At 30.0% G+C, this 20,763-nt stretch overlaps 2 protein-coding genes and 1 pseudogene across 3 annotated transcripts; all 3 read right to left on the bottom strand.

Moving 5' to 3' along the window:
* Positions 1 to 725: 725 nt before the first annotated feature.
* Positions 726 to 13,391, bottom strand: LOC145187452 (3-hydroxy-3-methylglutaryl-coenzyme A reductase 2-like). Its single transcript, XM_090088592.1, has 22 exons — positions 13,216 to 13,391; positions 12,893 to 13,013; positions 12,668 to 12,755; positions 12,443 to 12,527; positions 11,029 to 11,134; positions 10,809 to 10,915; positions 10,221 to 10,346; positions 9,660 to 9,748; positions 9,256 to 9,280; positions 8,911 to 9,063; positions 8,607 to 8,725; positions 7,456 to 7,534; positions 7,223 to 7,381; positions 6,969 to 7,054; positions 6,815 to 6,886; positions 5,465 to 5,570; positions 5,272 to 5,378; positions 5,118 to 5,181; positions 4,882 to 5,022; positions 4,710 to 4,792; positions 4,518 to 4,593; positions 726 to 1,236 (listed from the first exon to the last, which is right to left on the bottom strand). The coding sequence occupies exons 1-22, from the start codon at positions 13,357 to 13,359 to the stop codon at positions 1,027 to 1,029; spliced, it is 2,346 nt and encodes a 781-aa protein (XP_089944718.1). The 5' UTR covers positions 13,360 to 13,391; the 3' UTR covers positions 726 to 1,026.
* A 1,528-nt stretch (positions 13,392 to 14,919) lies between these two features.
* On the bottom strand, positions 14,920 to 15,361 carry LOC145188111 (NADH dehydrogenase [ubiquinone] 1 alpha subcomplex subunit 5-like). The gene has a single exon (XM_080064675.2). It carries the CDS (start codon positions 15,323 to 15,325, stop codon positions 14,981 to 14,983), a length of 345 nt encoding a protein of 114 aa, XP_079920801.2. The 5' UTR covers positions 15,326 to 15,361; the 3' UTR covers positions 14,920 to 14,980.
* Positions 15,362 to 16,240: 879 nt separating this feature from the next.
* Positions 16,241 to 19,236, bottom strand: LOC149893392 (zinc finger MYM-type protein 1-like; annotated as a pseudogene). The gene is made up of 4 exons (XR_016455985.1): positions 18,967 to 19,236; positions 18,749 to 18,859; positions 18,104 to 18,659; positions 16,241 to 17,993 (listed from the first exon to the last, which is right to left on the bottom strand). The product of XR_016455985.1 is annotated as a zinc finger MYM-type protein 1-like (transcript).
* Between the last annotated feature and the right edge of the window lie 1,527 nt (positions 19,237 to 20,763).

Raw genomic sequence — 20,763 nt, 5'->3', positions numbered from 1 at the left:
GTTTCTCGTAACAGTATAAACTCAATCTCTAGATTAATTTCTGATGCTTTTCTCAAGTTATCTCAGCACGAAGTACAGATAAAATGAGATGCCCAAGCTTTACCCTGATTGCTAAGTTGACAGACATGCATAAATAAAAAATATATTTCTACATAGATCAATTGTGATGTTTCATCTTTGTGATAAAATTGTTAATCAATTATAAACGTAGCAAACTAACGTAGACGTAGCAAAATGTAGGAAAAACTTTTTATACTAACGCAGCATGATATAAATCAATGTGAAAGAATCTCTAACAGTGAATAGGAACAATATGTTAATGTCTGAAACAGAAAATGGTATTGTTTAAGGATTTGTATATTGTTAATATAAAACAACGAAAATCTTATAAAAATAGTTATTTCAGAAACTAGCTACCTTTTACAATCCTAGTTACAGATAAATCATTAGAACAAAATACGAAAATTTCATGAAAACCGACCCAAATGATCGCATGCTGAATTACCAATGATCTAATTTGTAAATTTTTTTAAAAAATACAAATATATTACATCCTATAACTTCATATACACATGTAAAAAAGTCCTGGAGAAAGTGAGGCCATTTTGAAGTTCCTTTGTAAGACTAGAATTTAAAAAGATTTTTTGTAATAAACAATAATTTTGAATTTAGACAATTTTAAATTTCTAGGATTCTTGAGCAAAAAAAAAATATAAAAATCACTATTTCAAAATAAGACACAGCGCCATTTTTTTACTTATAAATACGTTAAGATTCCAATAAATCAGGGCGAATGACCCCTTACCCTGACAAGACCTGCTATTTTACAATCGCACATTATATCAAGAATATCATGAGTTTCGATTTTATTAACACGTTTTTTTTAATCTTCGAAGTCTTTAGTAACACAATAGATTTTGTCAGTACGTAAAAACTGAACTTCGTTTAGAAAGATAATTCAGCATATTGACCGTTGACAACTTAGATCGGCGCAGCATTGAGTAGCGAAATTAACACCTATATCTTCTATAGAACTGGACAACTATCCACAGTTTCCTTTTTCACAGATTTACTAAAACTGCGACGGTTTAATTTCATGTGACTATTGACAAGGTGATCAGCAGCAAGAGCTGATAATAAAGATAACTCGCCTGCAAGAACACTACCGCAAATAATACGAGCTAAACGTTGCGAGTTATCTCCAGCAACTAGACCACTTCCATCAACACCAAGCATCTGTAAAGAAAAAAATAATAAAAAACCCCTTTCAATAATTTGAAACTTTAATTATGGGAGAGAAATTTAACAGTTATTATGGATACCGATAGTGCCAACCTAACAAACACGAGAACCCTACCCAATACAGTCTACACATCAGGGTACCCTGTGACGTAAATTCTGAAATTCTGAAACGTAAATTCTGAAAAAGACTCTATATAATGACCTTACTTGAGACAATTAAATGCTTTAGTTTATTTTTGATTTGAGGCCTGAAAATGTATCCAGAAACTATAATTTAGCATATTTACAACAATTAACAAAAATAAGTACAGATAAACACCTTGTGTCACTTTTTTATATTCAGTTTTTATCACTAAAATGGTATAGTAGCATATTACACACTGTCTTTAATTAATCTGGCTTTGGCTCCATAGTCTTTCTTTACAAATCACTCAAAAGAGTATCAACTGACAAATGAGTGACTTGGAGGCATAGCTAGGGGGTTTATGGGTGAATGGGACAAGCATTGGTTGACAATTGCAAAAAAAAACACTAGTGTATTTACAACTACCATGTGATTAATCCATTTTCTTTTTTTGGGTCTCCCCTTTCCACAACCATATCAAAATTCTTTTTCAAAAAAAAAAAAAAAAAAACTACCATGATACAACCATTGAATCTTTATTGGTAAAAATCTCTCATCTCCTCAGCTTAATTTTGTTGCTATATTGTCAACATTTCTTTTTTTTTAAATGGTGCCTCGCTCCTTCTGAACCCAGTTTCATTTTCTGCATGTAAGAGACAAAATAATCAAAAGATTATTTGTGATTAAGTTTTCTTTTTCTATAGTTGGATTTAATTGCCACAATGCCAAATCAAGCAAAAGCTCATTATGAAAATCAAAAGTGCATATGCTTACTCTGCCTGAAAAAGTATTCCATCTGAGATTTCCTGAAAACAGCTTACTGTTTTCCAAGCTGAGTAAATATGTGAGTTGTACAAAACCAACCTTAATGTCTGTGATTCCCAGGTACCACCAGGACTCTTCAAATCATGCAGAACTGGTTTATGCACAAAAGAAGAGGTAAATGAAGTCACACTCCTCCATTTGTTTGAGTCTATGATTGAGAGAAGAAACAAGAGACCAGATGTGTGACTGCCTCATCTGCCAAATTGCCTGTCCAAAGCTGCAAGACAAACATTTTCTTGAAGAGCAAACTAAGTGATTTCTTGAACTGCAGTGACTTGGAAATCTCAGATGGGAAAGGAGATTCTCGCACAGTTTGGGTTGCTGAACACTGCAAAAATTTTTTCAAAGAAGTCATGTGAATGATGTTGTTCAATCTTGTAAGATTTCTACTGGCTATTTTGTAAAGCTGGACATTGATGGTGACAAAGGTTCTCTCAAGTTTTATCTTCAAGGGATGAATTTAGCTCACCACCACAAAAACAACTTCTCATTCACAGGACTGGAGAAGACACTGGAGTCAAGAGAGAAAATCTCATGGCATTATCAGGGGATTTACTAGAAACACACTCCAATATTGATCAAATTTGGTCACTGATCAATGCAAATGGTTTCAAACTGATTTTGGTTTTTGACATGAAGTTTTTAAATATAGTGTGTGGTCTGCAAACCCACACAAGTATGCACCTATGAGAATGGTGTGATGAGAATGGTGCAATGAGAATGGTGTGATGAGGACTACAAGAGCCTTGCCTGCTTCAGAAACTTGAGAACACTGGGCTCAATCAAATTCCGTCTCCAATATTTTAAGCAATTCAGTAGGGCTGATGCTAATGAAAAATCATTCAGCAATATTATTTGAAAACCAATCACCAATGGGTGCAACAATGCTCTGATTCTGGGAATCATCCCACAAATGGAATTGCATTTCCTCTTGTTGTCAATCATCTCTTTAAGATACTTAAATATGCTTGGACAGAAGCTGATAAGTGACCAGCAGCCCTCCACATTAAATTGAGCCCCTATCATGGGGGCCAGTTCAAGGGAATGAATGGAGAAAGCTTCTCAACGATGTGGAAGCTCTGCAGCAACCTATTGAGACAAATTTGGTTCCTAACATTTTTGTCATGATTGAAGCATTAAAAAGTTTCAATTTAATTGTCAAGGCTTAGGATTCTTTCTGCCAGATTTTTCTGAAAGAATTGATACTTTCAAGAGGTACTACTTGATGATTGTGCAATGAGCAAAACTCAAAATTCACAGCCTTCTACCACATTAAGGATTTCATCAGTCACAAAGGATCCTCCTTGGGGCCCTATAGCAAACAGTCTGTCAAATCTGCTTATCAAAATTTTCATAAACATTTGTCAAGGTATAAGTGAGAAAAAAATCATCCTGAGTACAACAGAAGATTGTTAAGTTGCTTAACTAATCTGAATAGTAAGCATCTTTAAACAACCTGATTTATTAGAGATTAGGCAGGGGAAAAGCATTAGTTATTGTTTAAAATGAACTGTTTTGACATTTGAATCCTTACAAGCATTATTTATTATCTTGAGAAATCAAGTGTTGAGAAATTACAGTTAAAAATAGCATTTTATAGCATTTCTGTTAAAAAAGCTATTTGTTGAGAATCATGTAGATTTTTTGAGAAAACAAAAGAATATCTTTACATATAATCAGAGAATGTTACTATATGGAAATAAAATGAAAAAAAAATGATTTAAATAAAACTTTGTTTTAATTTTGAATTAAAGGTATTTTAGTGGGTTTCGAGAGTCAATAAAAGATTTAACAATAGAGACTGCAATGTTTTTTTGTTTTCCTATTAGGAAACCCTTTGGCTAGCTTCTCAACCTTTTTCATGCAAAATGCATAAACATCTTGTCAAAAGTTTATACCTTAGGAAATGCTGAGGTTTTTAAAATAGTGGTCAGATATCATAGAAATTGGAAAACATTTGCTATAAAAATCTGCTATTATTCCTTAACTAACAAACCAATCCATCTGAAATTTTATTCAGAGTTTGATGTTGTCATAGGCTATAATTGGACAAATTTTCATCAAATTCTAATGAGTGGTTCTGATTCTACAGTTATTTTTAATTGGTGCACTATGAGGTCGAAATTTTATTCAATTTGAACTTTCAAATTAATTTTTTTCTGCTAACATAATTAAAATATTCCAAAGTTGCGGCACAGGTTACCCTAATGTGTAGATGTACCTGATGTGTATCACCCCTTATAGGTGGCACTTGGGCCAGCAAGGTTGTTACTATCAGTGATATGTACAATAATGGTGTTAAACATTTTATGACTAATTTCGTTACCTGTAAGCATGCTTTTTGTGCAGGCAACCCTGTTCCACCACCTACTGTTCCAGTTTCTAATGACGGCATACTACAGCTAAAAAAAACTAAGTATAAAAATTTCTTGGATGAAATTTTTATTGCATAAAATTTACTTTAAGAGAATTAAACAGATTTCACATCATTTTAAAAATATTAAACATTAAATTCTACCTTATGTACAGGTCATCCCCGTTTTCACCAGTTGCTTCCAGCAATGTAATACAATTTGAGCTAACAACATTCTGTGCAGGATCCTGTTAACAAAATGCAATTAAGTCATACACAAATATAAATATATACAAATGCAAATATTATAACAATAATTCTGGTCATGATTGCTTACTTGACCTGTTGCAATAAATATAGCTGTAACTACATTTGCAGCATGTGCATTTTGACCTCCTACACTTCCAGCCATTGCAGAACCAATTAAATTTTTACTTGTGTTGACATCTATCAATGCAGAAACACTTGTTTTCAAAGTCTAAATAAATAGAATAGTTTTTTTATTGGTTACCTCAAAACTATATTTTAATATGTATATTAAAAGCTTCTCCCACAAATTATCTAAGCATTTACCTTTTTTACAATGTCTTGAGATATAACAGCTTCACACACCACACTTTTCCCACGTCCATCAATCCTATCAGGAAAGACTTAATATATTATCTTATTCAAATGATTAACAGGAGTTGCATATATTTATGTTTTCTTTGCTAAAATAGCCTTTTACCAATTTATAGCTGCAGGCTTTTTGTCGGTACAGTAATTGCCTGATACACTAACAACTTCAATTTCGGGGAACTCTATTTGGAGTAATTTTAGTGCATGTTCTGTACCCTAGATGCAATCAATATTAACTATTATGAGTGTTAACCAAACAGATGCTATTTTTAAGGAATTAAAGTAAAATCAAAATAATATACCTTGGAGACCATATTCATACCCATTGCATCTCCAGTAAATGCCTTAAATCTAATAAATAACAAACGACCAGCCACAGCACACTTTACAGAATCAAGGTTTGCAAATCTAAGTTAAAAAAACATAAAGTTTCAAAAGAATTTCACTTCATCTAAAGCTTTTTGACAAACACATTGCATTTTTACTAAAGCCCTAATCACAACGCAAATCATTGAAGGGGAGGCATATAAAGTTATGATCAAAAAAGCAACATCTACATCAAGAGAATTGAGAACAACACTCTCAAGAGAATTGAAAAATTATAGGAATTACTGTGTGTATTAATGAAAAACAAATTACCTTTTGGAGAAAAAAACAGTTATTCAAGATTGTCAATCAAAAAATTTCTGTTGACTATTAATATTCTCCTTCTAAAAGATGATTTAATGGGTTTTAAGCATGGTTTAGATTTCCCAGCAACAGTTCTTTGCATGTGTAGTGTCAGGATTTTTTAAATGCAATACCATTATTTTTTAAAAAAAAACTGGTGCTTCATTTAAAAACTTCGGAAAAGTTATATTACGGTTACAAAATGAAGACTCTATAAGGATTTTTGAGAAATAAGGCTGCATTGAACTATTTCTTTTCAGCTGAATTTACACTGGTATGCTCTTTTAAAAGAATTACTTTACAACAATTTTCACCTACTAAAAATATTCAGAATAATTAGCTAACTGAGCCATGGTGAACTTGTATTTAATGACAATGGTGAGAGGAACAGCTATTTAACAGTACACAGGCTCCTAATTCCATCAGAAAACCATCAGAAAACCAACTTTTATTTCTACTTTCAAAAATTTAGGACTAAGCATTGATGAAGTGCCCTGTGATTGTGTTAATATAGTATTGAAAAGGATATACTGACCAGAATCTATTAATTTTATTTTGTTAATATTATTTACTTTGAATGGAAAATTATTATGAGTTAACCTTTTCAAATATATTTTTAATGAACCTTGTGAGTCGGTAGTTTATTGTTTTAATAAAGAACTTTATATTTTAATTTTTACTATGTTAAATTTTGTTAAATTTTTGTCTTGGAAATGTGTTGTGGAGATCTCATTTCAAAAAATGTACAAAATGTTTAACAGCAGAAGCAACTGCATTTGTCAATATACTTTATTAGAATTTCACAACAAAGTGAAAACAAGGATTTCTTGAATGCAATTAAACATTAGCATGAACTGAAAAACTAAATATTGACAATATTTAACCAGTAAAAAACTATTGAGAAAAGATTTAGATTTTTGATTTAAAAGATTTTTTTTTTATTAAATGGTAAAATTATTTTTAGAATGAGTAAGTTCGCTTACCTACTACTCTGTTTAAAAGATTCTTTAAGAATTTCAAAGTTACTTTCTGTTTCGAGCCATTTCTTGACTTCACTAAAATAATATTCAGCTGATATAGGTCAATTGAACAAAGAAAACTATTCTAAGATTTGAAACTTTAAAAACTAAGAGGTACCAGGCTAATTTTGCTGTTGGCAATTTAAGAACAGGACCTCTTGTTATTCCATCACCAAGTAAGTAGCTTGAAACCCCACCTGCTGCCTAAAGGCATAAAGAATATAGCATTAAAGGCATAAAGAATACAGCATTAAAGAAAAGTTTTTGAACTTACTTGAACAAAAATCATAAAAGTCAGCAGGTTAGTGGATAAAAATAAGACAAAAATAAAAGACGAACTGTCTTCAGATACAAGACTTTATTGTAACTTACTCTAAGAGCAGAGCAGCCTCTGTTTGTACTTGCAACAAGACATCCTTCAGTGGTAGCCATTGGTATAAAATACTCCTCGCCATCAAGGACTAAGGGACCAGCAACTCCAACAGGAATTTGACAATAACCAATAACATTCTCACAACATGCACCAAAAACCTGAATAATTTTCATATTAAACATGGATGTTTAAAAAATTTGTTTTTTTGTTTAAAAAAACCTATAGTACAAACCTTAGCATAATCATAATCTTTCCAGGGAAGATCTTCAAGAGCATTATTCTCGCTCAGTTTTTCACTGATTATTTTCCGTCTGAAAAATTAAAAAGTTTGATAGATAATTTTCAGGATTTTATAATTGAAAAAAATACAATTTTTTAAGTTCAAAAACATGTTAGCAAATAATTGATTTCCAATTGAACTTAATTAATTAGCCAATTCCTAATATGTAAATTTTTTTCTTTTTTTTTTTTAATATTGTGTAATAAATTGTCCACAACTTAACAGCAATAAATTTAAGTGACATTTCACAAAACTGTGTCCAATCTGACAAGTTTAATTTTAATTCATGAGTATTCTTAAGTCATAGGATTGTATGAGTAAGTTGTTTGATTTTTTTTGACAGTTAACTCAATATTTTTACAAAAAAATGTGCTGTCAATTGACCTCTTGCATCATACAACCATATTTTCTTACCATTTTTTAGCATGATAATATGCTTTGCAGTTCATAGAGTGTTAGATCTTTATCTAAAGACCAAAATATTGAAATTATGAGTTGCCATGCCAATAGTTTGATTTAAACTGCATCAAGTCTTTGATTAGATAACAGAATTTAAGGGAATGAAGATCTCCATCAACAAGCACTTACGCTAGGTTCCCTGGAGAAATGTTGTACAACATCTTATTAAATAAAACTAAACAGTTGGTTTTCAGTCAATCGTTTAAAAATCCAAACCTTCCCACAAATATTTCATTGGTTTTTGGTTTGACCTTTGTGATGACCACTCCAAACTCAAACTTTGTTTGATGGGAAAAAATGAATTTGTTGTTTAAAATATGTGTTTGGGATCATTATCATGCTCTAATACCTATTCTTTTAACTTTTTTTTCTCTTACATGAGGTATAATAATGCATTTAACTATATTAGTATATACAATGTCATGATAAATATACTTAATGCCATCAGATCTGAACATCATAAATTTTGATTTTTGGCTTAGCACTTTAGACCAATTCTCAATGGTCGAGTTAGGATGATGTTTTGTAAACTCTTTGTTTGTATCTTATTTGTTTTTCAGTTAAATTTAAATTTAGATAACAACTAAGATTATCTGTAGGGTAAACCTAATAAACATCTGTTAAGAATATACAGTTGGGCTGACCTAATATTGACAGCTCTTGCATAGTCTTTTAAAGATAGTTCCAAGCTGTGGAGAGGGATAGATTTATTGTGACAAAGCTGTATAACCTCATCATCTGTTAACTGCCATAATGATGATGTCTACAAAAATTTATTCAAATTCAATTCAATTCATAAATTCAATTACATTTATAATTCAAATTCTTTATTACGTAAAGCTTTTACTTTTAAACAATTTTTTTTTATTTAAAAAATGTTTATTAAGCAGCTTTGAACTGATCTTTTTAAAATTATAATAGAAGCTGTAATTTTTTTAAAATATGTACCTTCAGGATAACATCATTTTTCATGTTGTTATTAATAACCAAACCAACACTCGAAGATGCTTCAGGTTGTATGCTTCTCAAAGGTAAAGATTTTCTTACTTCATGTGATAAGTACTTGTAAGCTAATATGGTAACCATGACAGCAATATATAACTAAAAAGATATTAAAAGTTTTCAAAATAAGACATCATTTTCTTTGTTTTTATAATAAGACACTTCTCATTTCTTCATTTTTAAAAAGAACACCTGAGAATCTTCATAATAAAACTAATAAGAAGGTACAGCAAAATACAATACAGCAGCAGATGTATTAACCACCTAGAATATAGGTAAACTGTGAACTACCTGTTCTGCAGAGACATTCCAAGAGCTAAGTAACAAAAAAATAATAACTTATATTACATCAACTGTATTTCAATCTCAAAAAAAAATTATTTTAAGTTATTTTAAGGAATTGAATTTTAAACACTAGAAATTTACCTCATTTATGACAATAATTTTTTTTTTTAAGGGATAAGATAAATTTTCATATTTTATAGATAAATAATATGTATTAAAAAACAATGAAATTATAATACATTTAATAACAATATACTCTACTTTTGTGAATAAATCTATGAGTATAAATAACTGCTAATAACAAATATACAATACATGGGAGTGAGATCTTACAGAGAGTGCATCACTAACAACATCAAATGGTATTTAAGATGTAGCTATATTTATTTTCGTTACAATTAAATGTTTACCTCAATGAAATGATTCTTGATACAAAAGAAGACTGACCAGACACATAAACAATGCAATTGAAGAGATGCAGAGCAGTTACAATAGTGCACTATAAAAATTTAGCAATCAAAATTAACAATATTGAGTTAAAATGAATAATAAATGGCTTAAACTAAATTTAAAAAAAACTTTTTGCATGAAATTATTTAGCATAACACTTTGCACAACTCAGCATATGCATTATATTTTTCCGTTTAGGTTTTAGAATATGTTACTAAGCTGGCATTTTTTCATTGAAAAAAAATACTGAAAATCTCTTTTTAACCAATATAACTATTAGGAAAAAAAAAACTTTCATGAACTCAAGCCCTCTGGTGACTTCCGTGTTAATTGCTACTGAAAAGACAATTTTTATTAAAAAGGTTGATATTACACATGTATCATCACTCTTTTTAATAAAAAATGTCAAACCTACAGCTTGCTCAATAAAATAACACCTTGCAAACAGCTCGCTCAATAAAATAACACCTACTTAAGAGATTTAAACTGAAGATTCAATTAAAACTACTAAAATGACTCACCATGACAAGTTTTATGTACAAAGATGATGGGTTACTCTTTATTGGGGGAAAGAGTTCCTCCATAGCATGGCCAAGATAAATTTTTGAGTGGACATCTTGTGATTCAAGAGCTGTACTCTTCAGAACCTAAAACCATAATTTATTCATACACATTCTGATACATGCATTGCATATATATATATCCACATACATATGTTATATATGCATATTCACATAGATACATCAGATGTTCATTTTTGCATATATTTTTTATGCTTATTCACATACATACATAACATCTATTTGGAATTTAATAGAGAGAGTACCATAGTGGTACAAAAAAAATTCAATAGTAAACTAAGTAGTTTATATATATATATATATATACATATATATATACATATATATATATATATATATATATAAATATAAATATATATATATATATATATATATATATATATATATATATATATATATATATATATATATATATATATATATATATATATATATATATATAAAATATAGCAATTTTATTTTAAAATATATAGCAATAAAACTTAATCAACAAGATCCTTGAACTTCCATCAGTCAAAATTCACTTACTTGACTATAAAAACACATAACTGCTGGAAATATTGAGATAAATGTTATGCAATTTGTTAAAAGCGCAATAACCGTTAGAAAAGAAAGGCGCTGAAGTTCTTCCAAACCTAAAAAAATTTACGCACATTAAAGTAAAAAATCACAAAAAAAAGAATGCAGATAATACATATAAAAATATAACAGTTTATTTTTAAAACTAAATAAAAACTTTTTTCTGTACCAGACAAGCACCCAAAAGTTACAAAAAGTGTTTTTAGAAATATTTGACAAATTAACTTCAGTCCTAATGTTGTGGTTCTGTCAATTAACTCTGATTTGCCATTTATCTAAAAGAAGTTTCAAATAGACACTTATTTCGTATTAAAAATAAAATTTGGAATCATTTTAAAGTTTTAAAGCTAAGTTCAAATAGACGTTTATTTCGCATTAGATATAAAATTCAGAATAATTTTAAATACCTACCTTAAATATTCCTACCTTCTGATATCCTATAAACATTTATAGAATTACTTTTCAGGCTGTAAAATATACTCTGAATTTATAGACTGCATTTTACAGGTCTGTAAATACAGACCTTTAAAAAGTAGAAAACACCCTGGTAATTACAGAAAAAAGAGATTTTTTGTAATAACAGTATATTATTTTGCAAACTTGTTAGGTTTGTTTTTCCAATTTTATTTTGGATGAAAGTCAAAGTTTGTTCTAAGTGTTGTTAATCAATTTTTTAAATTCAAATAATCCTCATAAATGAGAAATATGTAATATTTATTTTGGATGAAAGTTAAAGTTTGCTCTAAGTGTTGTTAATTCTTTAAATTCAAATAATCCTCATAAATGAGAAATATGTGATACTTAGAAAGAAAGTTAAAGTGGTATATACCACTTTAATTTCCTTTATATTTAAGTGGGGAACTTAAATTCTTCGGTAAAAGTAAATGAGCTTATATTGCAGCTTCTTCTTCCTTATAATTTTTCTCCTGGAGAATAGATTATAATAGAGGAGAACTGGAATGATATTTTTTCCCATACACTCCCCATACCATTCTTTATCTTTCAAGATTATATTTTGTAATTAGAACAATTCACAGAGAGGAATTACTACTTTATAAGATTGATTTTTTAAAGAATTTTTTAATTTTATTGGTTTTATCTGGTTTATTGGTTTAATCAATTAGTGTAATAATTGCACATACTAAATCCTGCTTTAGTTTGTTAATTACTACAGAAATTTCCAATTGAAAATTTGCTTTTATTTTAAAATTGCAATTAAACTATGAAAAAGGTTTTAGAAATAAACTTTAATTACACAAAACAAACTTTTTTTCATCTCAGAGCCCCATTAATTTAACTTTAAACAATAGATAATTATTTAGAGTGTAAATTATGTTTTTCATTCAATATCTACAGTCTCCAAAACTAAAGAACATTTACATTAGCAAAATGTTCACTCAATGCTGCTATAGCTTTCAGAGCTGCAGCAACTATCACAGCAATGTTCACCAAAGTGATACAACTTCAGACTCTGTTATCTTGGGCCAAGATCAGAATTGGGTAGAAACCAACTTTTCAAAACACTTTTCAAATAAGATGCTGCAAATATATCAGCAAAGGACAATTTCAATTTTAATTAATACCTTTAAATGACAATACAACATAGAGCGAGACAATCTACCACATTTATCCCAATCAAACAAGAACAACATTGTAGGTAATGAAAACCTATAGAAGGATAAAAGAATGCAGTATAATAAAATGTGAAGGATAAAGCAAAATGTTATCTATAAAGTTAATACAAAAACACCTTTAAATATTTACACAAATGATAAACTATCAAACTACTGCCAGAAATAAATACTTGCCTAAGTAGATACGACTTATCAGGGATAACAAGAAGCAAAATACACATGTAACACAAACAGTTGATACTGCAGTAGAGCATGATATTTACTGTAAATAAATTAAAGAATAGAATAAAATTTAAAATAACTAGTATGAGGCACTTGTTGCTATTTGTTTTGACAAAATCTAGCTTTTATTCTAAAAAAATCAATTTTAATCAACTTGTATAGACAAGTTAGTTTTACCTAAAATGACCTTTTTTTGGTGAATAAATGCTTTTCGGATTATCCTTGAAATTTGGATAAATGAATGAAGAATGGATATGTTCAATAACACTGCATCATAAATTAGTACATTTGCCATACTCTAAGAGATAATAACTCTAATAAAAAATTTTAATCAACTGAAATTTGTTTGCTTATATTAGCTTTTTAGTAAATGTCAATTAAGTACATTCATCACATTAAATAATTTTAAAACTTCTAACTTTAATTTGGTTTCTTAAATACCCTTTTGTATTACAGCTTAAAAATAATGTAGGTAAATATATGAAGAAAATATTTGTTACCATATTCACTTTAGTTTTAAAGGTGTGATCATTCCAATGATACACATGAGAGATAAGTACAAAGCATGTAGTCAATGTTAGAAGCAAAACCTCTATGTGTCTCTTGCAACAAAATTGAATAATACTTTTTAATGACTGTTCCATATTTTAGTTTATGTTTTTAAACCTTTACTAAAAAATAACAAAAAATGCTAAAAAATATAAAGCAAACAAAAAATATACTGAAAATAAAAACTGATATGCTGAAGTAAACATATTTTACAACAACAACTTATAAACATAGAACTGTACACAACAATAATGTGTTAACAAAAAATTTTTTTTAGAGGATTTAAAGATTTTTTGCATAATTTGTATTCAAGGAAGGCAAGAACCTTTTTAAAAACATTAACAAATAATTGCTAGGGAAGGTGATAACAATTAAGATATAAATATTGTGATAACAATTTCAAAAAAATCTTTAAGCTGAATTATTAGGTGCATGGGCACAATGAAAAAATTAACATTTTAAACATGAGTGTTGGAACTTGTTGTGTGAAACCAAAAGTCTAACAATCTTCTAACATGTGCTCGCTAAAAGTTTAGAACAAGTATTAGACTCATAACATTCACTATTAATACAACAGTTGGCCATGAAAAAATATTCATTAATGTCAGGTAAACTTTTATTTACTTTTTTAAAAATATAAGATTTTATTCAGCTATAGAGTTAAATATATATATATATATATATATATATATATATATATATATATATATATATATATATATATATATATATATATATATATATATTTATATAATATTCAGAATAGATCACATTATAACACATTACACAAGCTATTATTAATTGCACATTATTATCTAGGGCTTTCAGATAATTATCCTTGTAGTAAAATGAACATGATAAATTTTCTGAATAGAGCTGTTAAAGCAAGGTTATGAAAACCTAAATATTTATTTCTCAAGTATTTGTTTTTAAATAGTTAAAAAATACCATTTGATTGACTAATGATTTGAACTTTTTGAAATAATTCATTAATCTTTAGATATATATTTTATTTTTTTGGATAAAATAGAATAATTTGAGATCCAAGAAAGCTAAAAAACATTTTCTCTTTTTTAAAAAAGTTTTTTTTCATAAAATTAAATATAGGAATATGTAATTTTATCACAATATTATATTTTTAATGCTAAATATGTATATATGATGAATGTATGTATGTATGTATGTATGTATGTATGTATGTATGTATGTATGTATGTATGTATGTATGTATGTATGTATGTATGTATGTATGTTTGTATGTATGTATGTATGTATGTTTGTATGTATATATGATGAATGTATGTATGTATGTATGTATGTATGTATGTATGTATGTATGTATGTATGTATGTATGTATGAATGTATGTATGTATGTATGTGTATACATACATACATACGTACATACATACATACGTATATACATACATACATACGTACATACATACATACGTATATACATACATACGTATATACATACATACATACATACATACATACATACATACATACATACATACATACATACATACATACATACATACATACATACATACATACATACATACATACATACATACATACATACATACATACATATAATATTTTAACAAGGTTAGTTTGGGTAAAAGAAGCTGCTTATTATTAGAACACAGTGTAACTTTTAACCAAAATTTTTACTGCATCATAGGATTATTACACATACATAAGTCTGAAAACTATTGCCATTGCCCAGGTGGGGCAATTTCTTCTAATGGTTCCCAGGGTTTAAATTCAATAAACTTCTCTGCTAAGGAGAGCTCATCTCTTGCTTGAATAATAACTTCTTCTATTTGTCCGCAGTTTATCTTTTCTTCAATCAATATAACATTTTCTTCACTTTGAACAACATTCAATCGTTTTCTTGTAATTTCCTCTGCTTGCTGCCTGTACAACGATGATTCAGGCATAGTGCCAAGTATAGATAGTGTTTGTGAGTAAATATCAATTAAAGTTTTTCTTGGTGTTTTTGCTACACTCAGTCCAACCAATTGGGTTGCAACTTTTTTCAAATTTGATGCCATTACTTACAAATTCTTTTAAAATAAAGTAGGAAAGGTATATAAATTTAGAGTAATTTTATACTAACTTACATTTACTAAATATTACTAAATAGATACATTCATATGCAAAGAAATTTTATACATTGCAATATCTTATTTACATACAAAAAATCTAAGTAATAACTAGTATTACAAAAGTTTAAGTTGCGTGTACCACGCTACTTAACTTAAATTGCTAAGTTTTGTAAATCTACCAATTTTTAACAAAGCAACCTAAGAATATTTACATGTATATATTTACGTGAGATATATTTTCTTAAATAAAAATAAATATAGTATTTTTTTGTATTTAGTTTAAGTCATATATTGGTTAAACATTCAGAAAGGTGCATTCAGTAAAGTACTAAAATTGAACTTCTGGTTTATTCCATAACAACAAAATCCGTAAGGGAACAGGATAAATAGCCATAAAAGTTGGTCCGAAAAGGTCCGAAAAGGTCCAAAAATAAGAAAATGTCCAAAAATAATGTCCGAATAAAGAAATGAATGCAGTATGTATATATGCAGTGTGTCCCATAAGTCACCACAAAAACTAACCCTTTGAAATATGCAAAAGTATATATTTCTATATACTTCCAATACATTTCTATATACTTCCAATATATATATATATATATATATATACAGGCCCGCCGCGATCTTTAATGACGCCCGGGGTCAAAATTTCACTTGCGCCCTATCATATCAACCGAATCCAAAAAAAGTTTGAGTACTGTCCAAATGCTAATCTTTTTTTACTGAATTCTGAGGGTGTGGGTCGTGGAATTCTCTAATAATTTTTTTAATATATTAAAAAAGAAATGCACAAATAGACATTTGAACTTTATTTATATTGCAAGTAACTGTAAGTTTTAAATGTAATAGATATTTAATGCTTCAAGAGAAGTTTACTCTCTGGGCTTTATTCATAGCAAAATTCGTAATGAACTCGTCGTAGCACAGAATTTTTGCAAAATCGTGTTCAATAGATATAACTAGGAGATTAGTTAGCCGGTCTTGACTCATTGTAGATGTTAATGTTGTTTTTACTAGACCAAGCTTACTGAAAGACCGCTCTCCTTCGGCGATGGAAACGGGAATCGTGTTAAAAATACGTAACAAAATGCATATTGATTCGAAGAGAGACTCTAGACCTTTCTGATAGATTCCATTTAATAGCTTCATTGAAGTGAGATTTTCTTTTGGACCGAAAAGATTGGCGCGCTTCAGAGTATCCAGATGACGGACCTCTAAAATAAGTTTGTCTTCATCTACATCACTCACATAGATTTGCGCCAAAGTTTTACATTTTTCCTCCACGTTAGGTTGTTCAACTTCTTTTTCTTCACTCGACCTACTATTTGATTCTGAGAGCCATAGGAACGAGAAAATGTTCGTCATCTTTTCTGCAGCTTGAAATCTGTCTCTCATTTGTTGAATTAAAGTATCGAGAGCGGCGTTGAACACGTTCACCTCAAACTGCTTTTCATCGTTTTCGTAGAAATGAATTCGTTCCTTGCTTCTTCGTAAAACGATTTCCTCTTCCTTGTCCTTTTTTGAACTAATTTTGACTGAAATCCATAGCTTGCTAGACCGGAGGCAACCAAATGTGCTTCATTAACTAATTCGGGCCAAGAAGATCTAAATCTAGTAAGATCCTCGATAAGAGTCCTCATAAGTTTCATCTCATCATCTAGAGTAATATTTTCTGATTGAAATGACACGCTGACATAGTTTATTGCTTGAAGTGCTTTGAACCAGAAGGTTGTCATATTAATAAACTCAAATGACTGAATCCATTTCTCCAAAGATTTTACGTCATTCAAAATATCTCCAGTTAAATCAAGATCCCGAAGTTTCTGCAAAGAAAGAAGAATTTCTCGGGGTTGCTTAACCAACGGCTTTATAGCCTCAATGCGTGTACTCCATCGGGTTTGCGAGGTTTGATGAAGAGACAAACCAGTCGTCTCGGTCAAGATTTTCCATCTTTTTAGGGCTTCCACTAAAAAGATTGTAGAGTAACTGAATCTGGCCAAAATAGTTCTTCATTTCTACAGAAGATTCAAGTTTGTGAACACCAGCTAGGTTAAGGTTATGAGCGCTGCATGGCATGTAGAAAGCTTGAGAATTTCTTTGAAGAATGATCGCTTGTACTCCTTTGTACACATCAGACATGTTGGCACCATTGTCGTATCCTTGACCTCGGCAGTTCTTCAGATCGATGTCGTTTTGCTCCAAGACATCCATAATTAGCTTGGCAATATCTGCACCTTTCTTTTTTTCGAGATTTTTGACCCTAAGAAAACGCTCCTTAACTACCCATCTTTTATCAATACCATAGTAGACAAAGCGGAGAACAAAGGCAATTTGCTCAGTATGAGAGACGTCAGGCGTTCCATTGACAAGAATGGAAAGTAAATTGCCATATGAGCCTCTTTAATAATGGCACCGCGGACAATTCTTCCACACTCTTTGATAAATTCATTTTGAGAACTCCAACCCAAATAATGAGCAAAAATTTGTTTAGATTCTTGTTGGCTGCGAGAAACTTCTTCTAGATGTAACTGAAGAGTCTTGTTGTGCTTTGCGAGTAGCTCTATAGTTGCAAGAAAGTTGCCGTTATCGTCATCACCAATCATTTTTGATGAGTCTAAAACAAGAATTATAATTACACATATAAATCACAACTTTCTGTTTAATTAGAGTGCAGATAAATTAAAATGTAAATATAAATATAACAATTAACGTTCAAAAATATACCTCTAAAGCTAAGGTTGCGTGATGCTAAGAAGAGAATTACATCTAAGATGTACCGCAGAATTTCACGCCACCTAGCTGCCTCATTTCTTACCAATTTTTCTGGACTTGAATCAACCCCACACTGATTTTCCATGCTTTCCAGCGCTTTTTTCCACTTAATGTAATAGTCTCGATGGTGAGGATTGTTTTGGTGGCTTTTTACTTTGTCAGCTAGCTTTCTCCAATTTCCATTGATGCCACCATTCCAACGTAGAAGATGCGATTGATTGCCAGCCCCGCAAGCTTGCTTGCTTCCGAAAAGTGAGCACGGAAAGCAAAGAAATATTTTAGAAGTTGCACTCCAAACAAGCCAATCTCTGTTTATTTTTTCCCCATTGTGAGTTATTTCGTGGAAAACTGATTCAGGAACCTTAATCTTGTTCGAGTCTCTCGGAAAAGATGAAGGATTTTTGGGAGGCCCCTGAAGAACAACTGCATCACGTTCTACTTTAGACATATTTTCAGCCCACAAAGTAGGATCGTTTGTACTAATTGCCTCAACCATCTTATCTTTACACTATTATTTCAAATAAATATTTAAATAAGTATATTACTTACACAAGCTCAAAATGATTATTAAAAGAATCTTTGCAAAGCAAAATTTACCAATAAATTGTTTCCATTTTCAACTCTTGTTGCCGATATTGTGCTACTTGAAGGAGGCAGTGCTTCTTCTGAGCTCAAAAAATTTTCAAAAGACTCATTTCCAAAGTCATCCTATAGAAAATGAAGTAAAAGATTTTAAAATCTCTTGATTTACATAGCAATAGTATAATGGGAAAGATATATGAAAAAGAAGGTTATGTTTAAATTAATGAACTTACTATTTCAAAAGCTTGACGTGTCTGGGAGGAATTTGTAATAATCAATGTGGAAACAGCAGGCCTATCCCCATCTCCTTTTTTTGTAGCTCGTATACCACAATCTTCGAGTGTACGTTTATTTTTTTGCTCATTTGCTGTCCTATTTGCCGCATTTTTTCTGCTTTGACAGCCAGAATCTTTTTTCTTGAAACTGAACATGTTTTGTTTTTACAAAACAGAATAATTCAAGTATTAAAGGTATTTTTATGTTACTTAGCGAATCTAAATGAAGTCTTTGAATCTCAGTTATGCAATTTACTTTAACTTTTGTTGATATATATATATGTATGTATGTATATAATAAATATAGATATACATGTGTTTTTTATAAACAAAGCAGCCATTATGAGTATTTTCCCGCAAAAGTTTTGAGTAGTCTCAGACCAATGATATATTATATATACTAGATGTCTAACTTCGATCCGAAATGTGAAGCCGTGGGAGCCATTTCTAATTCGGGCAAAAACGTGCATTTTTAACTTTTATTTCGCACGTCGGATATAGTTTTTGCCCTTATTACAAATGGCGGATATAGTTTTTGCCCTTATTACAAATGGCGGATTCAATTTGTAAACAAAAAAAGCGGCTTCACTTTATGTCAAATAAAATCCCGCAAGTTAGATATCTAGTATATATAATATATCATTGTCTCAGACTTCCGCATATGAATTCGGATAATGCTGTATTGCTGAGGCAACAATTCTTAAACTCCTAATTTTAAAATATGTGTCAAGTGTATTGTTACAATAAACTTATATTATAAAATTAGATTTTTTTTTTGAAGCCCTGTGTATCTTTTTTATTAAAGTAAAAAAATTATTGTCATGTGTGCGCCCCTTCTGATCCTGCGCCCGGGTAAAAAGTACCCAGTAACCCCCCGCACGCGGCGGCCCTGTATATATATATATATATATATATATATATATATATATATATATATATATATAGACCAAAAAGATCAAGTGAAGTTTAAAGTTACTATGTTAATATAGTTTAAAAGTAAATAATACTAGAAGAAAATTTTTTGTTTTTAATCTACGGTTATTGGAAAGTTGTTTATTAAAAAATATGTTATTTAAATAGCGTCCTCAGTAATTGTTGGTGCAAAATCTGAGATACTGTAGCCATCTCTACTATAATACTCTGCTTTAATTGAGCTAACGTCCTCAGCCTTTTTTCTTAACCCTCTTTTAAGAAAGCTCCATAAGAAATAGTCCAGAAGACTTAGTTAATAGTACCTTCGCAAAATCAGCTTATTGGGCGATAACTTATTTTTTCACCGCTTCAATTGAATCATGATGTGTGATAAACGTTGCGTCTTGTTGGAAACATGTTCTTGTATTGAAGTCATGAGATTGTTGCAAAGATATAGCTACGAAATTTGAAATCATCTCAGTGTTTACAGTTAGTGTTCGACCTCTACGATGTTTAGATGGTATAACTATATCAATTGTGCAATTGTGGCAGCTGAAATAAATGATGGTAATTCTGCCAGAAGCATGCAAATATCAATTAGAGTAATGTACCAAGATGTTGTGTATTGGCTTGAAAAATCTAAAATTTTAGTTAAAATTATTTCTTACGTGTGCAGCCAAATCTTACGCGCGCTTGAATGCGTATGCACGCAATATACGCGTCAAAGGTGCGCGTGAAAATAATCGTGTTAACAATTTTTAATTCTTTGACTCAAAAAACTATTATTTTCACATGTAATATGTTTATTTACAGTTTTTATCCAAGTTTTATGAGTTTTTGTTG

The sequence above is a fragment of the Hydra viridissima genome, unplaced genomic scaffold (genome assembly GCF_058129835.1).
Source record: "Hydra viridissima isolate aposymbiotic clone 2 unplaced genomic scaffold, HvirCarnegie_v1 scaffold_1, whole genome shotgun sequence".
Taxonomy (NCBI): Eukaryota; Metazoa; Cnidaria; class Hydrozoa; order Anthoathecata; family Hydridae; genus Hydra; species Hydra viridissima.
The sequence above is the reverse complement of the archived record's forward strand: the minus strand, read 5'-3'. Positions and strand labels throughout refer to the sequence as shown.

What these genes read in the sequence shown, in the direction of transcription:
- LOC145187452 (XM_090088592.1), bottom strand. Translation starts at nt 13,359, where the DNA reads ATGGAACAGTCATTAAAAAGTATTATTCAATTTTGTTGCAAGAGACAC. An exon ending in TTATGTGTTTTTATAGTCAA is followed by an intron (nt 10,347 to 10,808) that starts GTAAGTGAATTT and finishes TTATGGTTTTAG; the next exon opens with GTTCTGAAGAGTACAGCTCT. An exon ending in GGAATGTCTCTGCAGAACAG is followed by an intron (nt 9,064 to 9,255) that starts GTAGTTCACAGT and finishes ATATCTTTTTAG; the next exon opens with TTATATATTGCTGTCATGGT.
- LOC145188111 (XM_080064675.2), bottom strand. Translation starts at nt 15,325, where the DNA reads ATGGCATCAAATTTGAAAAAAGTTGCAACCCAATTGGTTGGACTGAGT.